At 37.7% G+C, this 10,303-nt stretch overlaps 1 protein-coding gene and 1 long non-coding RNA gene across 2 annotated transcripts; one reads left to right on the forward strand and one right to left on the reverse strand.

Moving 5' to 3' along the window:
- The first annotated feature begins 3,492 nt into the window (after positions 1–3,492).
- pim2 (Pim-2 proto-oncogene, serine/threonine kinase) lies at positions 3,493–9,442 on the forward strand. Its single transcript, XM_067593449.1, has 7 exons — positions 3,493–3,907; positions 5,126–5,226; positions 5,333–5,383; positions 6,412–6,620; positions 6,717–6,886; positions 6,989–7,165; positions 7,286–9,442. Exons 1-7 carry the CDS (start codon positions 3,850–3,852, stop codon positions 7,444–7,446), a joined length of 927 nt encoding a protein of 308 aa, XP_067449550.1. The 5' UTR covers positions 3,493–3,849; the 3' UTR covers positions 7,447–9,442.
- Positions 6,145–6,405, reverse strand: LOC137185154 (uncharacterized). Its single transcript, XR_010928772.1, has 2 exons — positions 6,250–6,405; positions 6,145–6,217 (listed from the first exon to the last, which is right to left on the reverse strand). It is a non-coding gene; the product is annotated as an uncharacterized lncRNA (long non-coding RNA).
- Positions 9,443–10,303: the final 861 nt, after the last annotated feature.

A 10,303-nucleotide genomic window follows, 5' to 3' on the forward strand; every position in this document is an offset into this window, starting at 1 on the left:
AAATGTTTCTGAAAAAAACGTTTGGGAGATTTTTTTTTTTTTTTACTTTTATGCACACAAACATACGGAACTTCTTTTCTGTCCTGATTTCCCTCTTCACTCTTCATCCTCTATCCTCTCTAAAAGGACGGGTTTATAATTGTTCAAATGTGTCTTAAAACCAGCAGTCAGGTGTCCATATGAGCAGTGAAAGAGGTTTTCCTCGCTGCAATCATTCCTCCTGTTCATACTGGCTGTTAAAAGACCCCTTTCAAATGTGCTTTCAATGATAAGTGCATTATGAAGGGATCTTCTAATGGTCAGTATGACCAAGAGGGATGATTACAGCAAGAAAAACATGTTTCAGTGTTCATTTGGCCTCCTGACTTGTGTTAAGACACTTAAAAAAATTGCAAACATGTCCTCTAATGCCTGAATCCTTCCCCTTCTCTTTCCCGTCTTCCTCTTCTCACTTCCTTTCATCTACATCCTTATTTTGTTTTTACTTCTTCATTCACTAAACTGTGTTCTTTGCTTTTCATCTCCCTTATCCTTCCTCTTCGCCCCTATATCCTCTCTTCTTCTTTCTCTTTTCCCTCTCTAAACGACAAACGTTTTAATATAGAAGAACTAGAAAGTATGAAGCACTGATTCCCATTTACTCCTTAAAATGAAGATACAATATACAGATATTAATTTCCAGCCCTTCAGTACAAGTTGCACACATCACCGGGTGTCGGCTAATTTAACCAAAAAAAGAGATTTTTTCTGTTTTAATTGTTGTAAAGGTGGTTTTATTTGAAAACTGTTTAGAGACATGAGGATGTAGACTGTTAAAAAGGGTCACAAATGTATTTAAAATGTGTTTTTAACAACAAGGCTTTTACCCTTCATCCCATCGATCTATCTAGAGGGGCTTCATTGTTCCTAATATTTAATATACAGTATATAGTAAGATTTTTTTTATATTTTCAAAATGAAAAAAGGGGTTACCATTGCAAAAAAGCATCTTTATGTTTATACAGTGTAAATTACCTCCAATTGTTTGTTTTTGGATGAGAAAGAAAAGCATTAAACAAGATAGAAAATCTGGAATTTTTGTTTTTTTAACTTTATTAACAAACTACAATTGAAAATTATACCTTTAAAATATGATGTATATGGGTTTTTTTAAAAAACAAAAAAGATAGATCAAATAATAATTTATAATAATTAATAAATAAGATGCTCCTACAGAGACGTAATGTGCTCCAAACATACAGACTTTTTTCTGGTAATTGGCTTCAAAGTATCCATGAGATTATTCATACTAACAAATATTTGGGGTAGATTTGGAATATTTTGATGTATGTATGTGAAATTTATACAATATAATCAAATAAGTCATATCTTTTTGTGACGGAGGAATTACAGTCAAAGCAACAGCTGATGTTGTGATGTGTCCGAGATGTGCTTTGATGACATCACAGGTGTACAAAAAGGTTTCAGTGATATTATTACAAAATGTACTTTAATTACACTGTACTTAACTACAATTTTGAGGTATTTATACTTTACTTGAGTATTTCCAGAAAGAAATATCGCACTTTTATTCCGTTACACTTACTTGGCAGCTGGAGTTACTTTACAGATGAATATTTTAGATGACTAGATGATTATTGTACATACAAAACATAAACAAACGTAATTACTAAAGATTTATGACTAATTGTACTTTTCCTGTTTAAAGTACATGTTGTTGATGATACCTCTTATAAACAAGAAACTTGATGATGTCATGTTGTTCTCTGAAATACTCTAATGGACTTTTTATCACAGTCTTCTGGCATTTTATTGACTCATTGATTGATTCATAGAGAAAATAACCAGCAGATTAGTCGACAATGAAAATAAAGATTTGAATGCGTCGTCCTCTCCCCACTGATAGTTAGAGATTACAGCTTAGGTGAGTGTTTTGTTTTCTTTTTTCTTTATCAAAGAAGGCTTTGATGTCACAACAAATGTAAAGAGGGGAGTTTTCAGTTTCACTATTATGACAAAATGCATATTCATCACTACGAATTCTCAAGAACTAAACGCAAGCACAAAATGAACTTCCTTCATTTGTAGGAATGCTGAGGTATCTGGAGTCTTCCTGTCTCACTTTGACAGAAAGATTCACACATGTAATGAATTCATTCACCAGAACATTGAATATAATATTTGCACATTCTGTAAAGCTGTCATTGAATCATTAGAACACTTTTTTTTTATAGCTTTATGGAACAATTTGCACTCGTCGCTGCGCTTGAAAAACAAAAATTTCAGCTTTCCTATAAAGAGACATCGCTTTCGGAGTGTTTGTGCAGAGCAAAGGGGTCAAATATCTTATAAAAAATATGATTTTACAAGCTAAACATTACACCGGCTACACAAATGTACACTAAAAATCACTGTGTTATAATTTAAACCAGTTTGGGTCAATATAGCACCAACACAATACTGGGTTAATGTTGTTTTTATCCAGTTTTAGTGTTATTTTTTATTTTACTGTTGGATTATTTTACCCAGACTAAAGCTTGCTATAATCTACTCTTTTTTTAAATTTACACGTCACGATTCGTTATTGATTGTTAATAACTTGTGTATCTTTTAAATGTCATATGCACATTGTTTTGTGCAAGAAACAAAACATTTGTTACAGTTTTTAGGTAAAGTTTGTTGTGTGTAAACAGATTTCTGTTGCTGGGTAAAGTTAATATTGACACAAACTGCTGATTTTTGGTGTGTAGATTTTATAAATCCCCTCTCTCTATCCAAAGCATTTAAATATGTATTTGCTACTTTGTAGTTTTGAAAAAAAAATCATCAAGACTACTTCATTCCTTAATTTATTTTTTAAGTAATTACATTTTCTGAGACACTATTTTATTTTGTACTCATTTACTTTTGTTTTTCTATTACATTTCTATTAGTTTTATAGATTTTACTATATTTTATTTATCATATATATGAGTTTTTTTCTCAGTATCTGGCAGCCTTACTCAGTTAATTTGGACTAAGACACATACTTGAAGTTTTGCATGAAATAAAAAAAGAACAGAAAAAATTAAAAATATATATGAGGAAGTTTCCAGTAAGAGGAAACTGACCTTCATTTATTAGAGAGCTGATGTGAACTGCAGGCTGTGGCTTTCTAGTTTTACATCCTTACCGGTAAACTTGAATAAGTAGAACAAGTTTAGTCATACTGAAAGAAGCCAGTGCGCGTGCGCGTGGGTGAGAAAACGCGCGCGGTATGTAGAGGAACCGTTGGTCGCTCTGTTCAACCTCTATATATATATATATATGTGTGTGTGTGTGTGTGTGTGTGTGTGTGTGTGTGTGTGTGTGTGTGTTGGGGGGAAATCGTCTTCCTCTTTCCCGTCATCAGCGTAGCGCGCGCTGTGTGTTCTGAATTCCTTTCGCGGGATATGAATATTCATTACAAAAGCTTTAATCTGATTGGCCGGACGGTTCAAAACATTGCGCACACGTCTCGGCGCTGATTGGACAGTGAGATAAGATGGGCGTGACCAGAGACGAGGATAATAAATACGAGACCAAAACAGTAACGTAGGACAGAAGGCGGTCAGCGGGAGCTATAGGGATCTTACCAGTCGACGTCAGTTACTATTTACAACTTTTTGAGCCGTTTTAAACACAGAAAGTAACTTTTAAAGTAATTTTCCTTTGTTGAAATTGGATTTATAAAGTGTAATCCGGGAAAAAGAAGGCGTCATCAGTCGGTTTAAGACGGAGAAAAAAAGTTTAAAACCGACACAGAGGAATTCTTAACCAAACAGGATGGATTTTATCAGCTGCAACTAAACTGACCGCTTCAAGAAAAACATGTTGGACAAGAGGACTGTGGAGTTTCATCTGGAGGAGGAAGTCAGAGGAAAAAACGGTAAGAACAACAGAAGAGCTCATGAATAACTGTTGTGTTTTCATGTTAAGTCTCAGTTTCACCCTCCAGGCTGATGAAAAGGTCCATTAACTGTTTCTCAGTGAAACTCCGCGGATGTTTTTGTTTTGCAAACCGTCTTTTAGCTCGACTACAACCAGACTACACTGAATAAATAAAAAAAACGTCTTTGTTCGGCAGCTTTATACTAAAGAACCGTTTCTATGGTTACTGGAATTTAGTTTTAACGACGGTTAACGTCCTTTTTTAAAGGAGACTTTTCAAACACTTTAAGCCGATACTAACCACGATGTAAACTTAAATTATCGTTGTCAACCTAATAAAAAAGGTTTTTTGTTGCAAATTAAAGCCTTCAATTTAGGTCAATGTTGCCTTTTTTAGCTGAAGCGTTTTTTATGGTAGTTTGACCTCCGTTTTATATCTAATGTCGTTAGTTTGATAAGACGGCAACGGTTAACGTTAGCTTAGCTGTTTGCTAACTGACCACAACAAAAACAAACAGACCGAGCAGATACAAGTTTCTTTATCAATCGATCAATCAGGTTTAATTGTCGCATGTAATCATAAGGTACGATCACAACAAATGTAATCAGTTCCTTCAATTTGTGCATTAAAAAGTTTATATAGTGATAGAAAACAGTGAAAAGCAGAAAATACACTGGACAGCAGAAGCAGGGAATTTGGGGAATGTTTGCTTGACACTGGAATTTAGACGATTAATCGATAATTAAAATTGTTAACAATTAATTTAAATTTCTTATTGAGGACTCTGCTTAGTTTTAAACCCAACCCAGTGACCTGTGGAAATGTGACATGAAATATGAAAGTTGCTCAACAATTATTATACAACACTTTTCTTTCTTCAACGTTTCCTTCTCCTTTTCAGTCTTCTGTTTCTCCTGCCTCACCCTGCAAGTTGAGCGGTGGATTATATTCTTAACTCAAGATCCACTTACTAGCTTTTTACAGTGCTTTTAACACCATTTCATGGTCTTAGAGATGGCTGCAGATGTCATAGCTTTTTTATTTTTAAGCACAGAAGCACAGATAGAGGACATGAGACAATAGATTAACAGCAGAAAAGGGAATAAAGTCAAACAGAGGTTAGGACATCATCATGGTGTGTTTGAGGGCAGCGAGATCTGTTGGTTTCTACAGTTAAATGTCACAAATTGATTTATTGTGTGTTGTCTCTTTCAGTGAAGGAACCGTTCTGCAGTCAGTATCACTGTGGTTCTCTGCTCGGCAGCGGCGGCTTCGGCTCAGTGTTTTCAGGCCAGCGGCTCTCTGATGGACTGCAGGTCAGACCGCAAACACACAAGTTTCAGCTTTATTCTCACCCTTAGTTCTGCTTTGACTGACACATATACTGTGACAGCAAATTCACCCTTTTTTTTGTCCATCCAGGTTGCCATTAAGCAGATTTCCAGTGACAGAGTCCAGCAGTGGGCCAGACTGGTGAGTGACAGAACAATTATTTTCATTATTTATTAATCACCTCAGTCTATAAAATGTCAGACAAATGTGGGGAATTTCCTTCACGTGTTCCCAGAGTCCCAAGTGACATCTTCAAATGTTTTGTTTTGTCTAAAACAGTCTAAAACTCAAAGATATTTAGTTTATTATGATATAAAACAGGAAAAAAATAGAAACTCTGAGTCACAGGAGAAGCTGACACTGACAATATTTGGAGTTTTATCTTAAAATATGACTAAAAAATGATGAACTCATTACAAAAATTCAGTCCAAGTTGATGTTTGTCTTCCTGTGACTGGTGTGTGGGTTGAGCGCCGCCCTCTGCTGGACTGACAGGTGGACTACAGCTGTGGGCGGGGACTGCCCTCCGGTTCCCACAGAAACCTGTGATGTCACGGCTCAGTAAATGATGCTTGTCAGGATTTCCCCCCTCAGTGGCAAAAATGATCTCTTATTCATCACTGTGGTAAAACTGGGATCCCCCCCGACCACCACAGAAACACCTGAACTCACCTGCAGACGATGATTCAGGGACCAAAAACTCCCAACAGGAACCACAGTGGAGTTTCTGTTTGAGTTTTAAAAAAAAACACAACATGTAAATCTGGAGATTCTTCCAAAACAAAAAATACCAACATGACTCATAACCACAATTTCTTCTTACCTGTAAACACCAGACGTCACAGTGAACTTAACTTTATTATTTACAGTCAGTTCGTGTACTTTTTAGTTTTTTAGACATCAGAAATGAATCTTAATATGAGCTGAAGCAATTAGTCAATGGACAGAAAATTAACCTTCATTAATAAATCATCACTTCAGTCTTTTTTCAAGCAGAAATGACAAACATTCAGTCTTTGTTTTTTGGATTGTTGGTCAGATGAAACAAGACATTTGAAGGTGTCAATAATAATTCTTCTATTTTATAGAGTAATTGATTAATCAGTTAATAGCAAATGATTGATGGTTGGACGATGGTGTTCATTCTTCTTCTCTGATTCCCTCCTCAGCCCGGCGAGGTCAGTCCCGTTCCCATGGAGATCGCCCTGCTGCAGCGGCTGTCTGAGGTCGGGAGTCACAGCGGGGTCGTCCGCATGCTGGACTGGTTCGAGGTGGAGGGGCGGGGCTTCCTGCTGGTGCTGGAGCGCCCGCCACAGTGCCAGGATCTGTTCGACTTCATCACCGAGAGAGGAGCGCTTCCCGAACAGCTCGCGCTCAGGTTGGACTCCGTTCCTGCTGCTGCGTTCGCTCCGAGCTTTGTTCTCTCTTCCGTTCTGTGGAGTTTGACGTCTCTGCGTCTGTTCTGCCTCTGCAGGTTTTTCCGTCAGATTGTGGAGGCGCTGCTGTTCGTGCACGCTCACGGTGTCGTGCACAGAGACATCAAAGACGAGAACATCGTGGTCGACACAAGGACGCTCGAGGTCAAGATCATCGACTTCGGATCGGGAGCTCCTCTCAAAGAGTCGCCGTACAGCGAGTTCGAAGGTACAGAGAGAGAAGTTACATCACATTTTTAAGTATTACATATAGTACACGTGTGTTGTATGTTCTGACAGACTGCTGACTCTCTGTCTCTTCTGTCCTCAGGTACTCGGGTCTACAGTCCTCCGGAGTGGATCCAGTCTCAGTCGTATAAGGCCGTCTCTCTCACCGTCTGGTCTCTGGGCGTCTTGCTCTTTGACATGGTGTGCGGCGACATCCCATTCGAGCGCGACCAGGAAATCATCGGGGCCACGCCCATTTTCACCAGACGAGTCTCTAAAGGTGAACACCGTTTTTTAACGTCACATAGCTTCAATTTATATTTCCAAACATCAATTTAAGTAACTTAAAAAAAACCTGAACCACAACCTGACGTCTCCGCTCCCTCTGTTTTCCCTCCAGAATGCCAGTCTCTGATTCGCTGGTGTCTGTCTTACCGTCCTGAGGAGCGTCCGACTCTGGAGGAGATCCTGTCTCACCCCTGGATGGAGAGAGGGGAGGTGGAGGAGGAGGGAGGAGACCTGCAGGAGGACCACAGCTCTCTGCCCAGCCAGTCCCTCTAGCCAACACAACCCTCCGTACGCAGGGCTCTGGACAGACCTTCCTAATAAACACAACCCTCCGTACGCAGGGCTCTGGACAGACCTTCCTAATAAACACAACCCTCCGTACGCAGGGCTCTGGACCGTCATTGAGACAGAACTGTGGAGGATCTTTGAGGACACATGCGGATGGATGTTGTCGTTTTGTTGACTTACACTGGATGTTAAAGTAGCAGTCAGTGGTGTTTTGTCACGTTTTAGCTCATTAACTACAAACCAGCTCCACTGAAGAGACTTTAAACTTCTCGCAGACAGAAAACACATCACAGTGAACATTTAACTTATTAATTTTTTTTTTTTTTACATTTTTGTTTTCGAGGTCAGTCGCTGAACAGAAACAGAAAAATTGTCTCCAGCAGATAAAACATCTGAAGCTGGATTTCCTGCATTAATCTGTTTTTGTTGAGCGGCTGACTCTTAAATCTCGGAGCGTCCTTAAACGCACCATCAGCTGCATCAGCGCGTGGTGATAAATATGATTGTGACTCAGTTTCATTTACTGAAAGAAAAATCTGATTTGAAGGAAAAGAAAATAATTTAACGTTGCAGCGATACGATCTTCTAACCAAAAATATTTATTCTTTTTTGTTTGTTTGTTTGTTTGTTTTCTTTCTTGTCACGCTGCAGTCAGCTGTTCTGCTGTTTTTATTTATCCGTTGTGATGAAAGCGAAGGGTTTGGAAGCCATGTTTGATTTGGGCAGATGGGCTTCCTGTTTGGTTATTTATTAAGTCGAGTATTTATTTGGTTTTTGAAGATGCAGATTGTATACGGCAGGTTTTTGTTCTTTTTTTTCCTTCTTTTCATTGGTTCTGCTTCTCTGCTGTTACGCTTTATGTTACGAGTCCTTCACTGACCTTTGACCTTCCTGGAACTTTCCCCAGAAAGTAGCTGGTATCTATTCATCTGTTCATATATTTTATTTGGGTTCAGTGATGAATATTTAATCACATTCTGACTCTTTTTAAAGCAAAGCAGGAACAACATGAACATCAAACTCTGCTGCGTTCAGACTGAAAACTCCCAAAAATGTAACGATGCAAAGTTTCAAAGTCTTTATCAAACAACATGAGGACAAAAAAAAGATAATTAGATGATGACAAGATACAAAATAACAGCAGCTGTCCAAAGATTATTTATTGTTTATCTAAAAAACCAGACAAACTGTTCCAGACTGAACAGAACATCCAGCCTGCTTCTTGTAGGATGAAACTTTGCTTTATTACATTTTTAGGAAGCTTACAGTCAGATTAACAAATAATTGATCAACAGAAAATTAATCAGCAACTATTTTGATAACCGATTAATTGTTTTAGTCATTTTTTTAAAGCAAAAATGTAAAAAAAAAAAAGTGTTACATCATCACATTTGCCATTATTACTTAAAAAGAACGGAAAAGATTATTGGTTATTGTTGCAGCTCTAAAGCAGTTTAATTGAGAAGATAATCAATAGTTGCAGCCCTACCTGCAATATTCTGCATTCAGGCTTTTTCTACTTTCTCTTATCATTTATCAAACATAAACTAAACAACATTTGCCCTTCGATTCTCCATCTAACTGTAAATAATTGAAGCGTTTCTACACCAGCTGTGCTCCAGCTGTTCGTCAGGAAGTTGAAGGAACCTGTGAGATGAAGTCTAACCGTCCAATGGAAGCGGGACAGATGTGACCTTCAGGATCTCAGTTCAGTTTTTCAGCTCTGAGGTCAAAGTTCGTTCGTTTGTTAACGTCAGAATCTTTTTTGTCAGGTTGCTGTTTGGCGTCAGCGTGTCAGAATTCGATCTGCTGTTGATGTTCGGATGTGACGTCACTGTAAATACTTGTGTATTTGTTCAATGGTTTTTATGGTCAAAGTGGCTCGTTGGTCACTTGTTTCTGTTTATTTACATTAAATAAGAATCTACGGATCAAAGACCACAGATCCAACGTTTGAATAAAACTCTTTTGGTCACTTTTACACATTTTGTCCTTTTGTCTTAATCTTTTTATTTTTCTCTCTTTGATGTGTCAGATCATTACCACAGTGCAGAAATACACAGATATTAAAGATCCCCTCTAGACATGTATTAAGACATATTTTCCATAAAACAAGTATAATTATCCAGGCATCTGCTCCTTCTCCCTCATTAAAAATCCAGAATCCATGAATATGTAAATATATTTCATTTGAAAAGTTCTCCTGCTGAACACCAGATGTTTCCTCCTTCACTGTAAAGTCTCAGTGTTTTTGCTCTGGAAGCTTCAACTTCCCACATCACACTTGTGAAAGTTGAATACTGGAACACGATTGGCTCCAAACTAGTTGTGACGTCACAAATCCTGCTGGTAGACCCCGCCCCCTAAAAAGTCAGATTTTCAATGAGCTCAGAGAAACTTTCCGCTTTGATGAATGTGAAAACAAACAGAAGAAGAAGAACAACAACAACATTCAGCTGAAGGAAGAAGAAGAACAATAACATGTTTCTGAGTGGAGGAACTTCGAGGAAAAGTACAGAAATGTTTGTTGCAAAATGTCCCTAAAGTATCAAAAGTAAAAGTACTATTTCAGAAACATATATTATGTTAATGGATTAAAAGTATAAGTTTTATATTATTTTACACTCTAGTATTAAAGTAGTATTACTTTAATATGCAGCTGCTAAAGGTGGGTAATTGTATTTTATATACTGCTGGTAGATTAATGCAGCATCATTTACTGGTTTATACGTTGTTTTCATAATGTTTTTAGAAGGTTTTTTGGGGATCATGAAGAGGCAGACAGGAAACAAGAGAGAGATGGTCATATAACATGTTCAATAATCATTCATTTAATCTACAG

The sequence above is a fragment of the Thunnus thynnus genome, chromosome 6 (genome assembly GCF_963924715.1).
Source record: "Thunnus thynnus chromosome 6, fThuThy2.1, whole genome shotgun sequence".
NCBI classification, from domain to species: domain Eukaryota; kingdom Metazoa; phylum Chordata; class Actinopteri; order Scombriformes; family Scombridae; genus Thunnus; species Thunnus thynnus.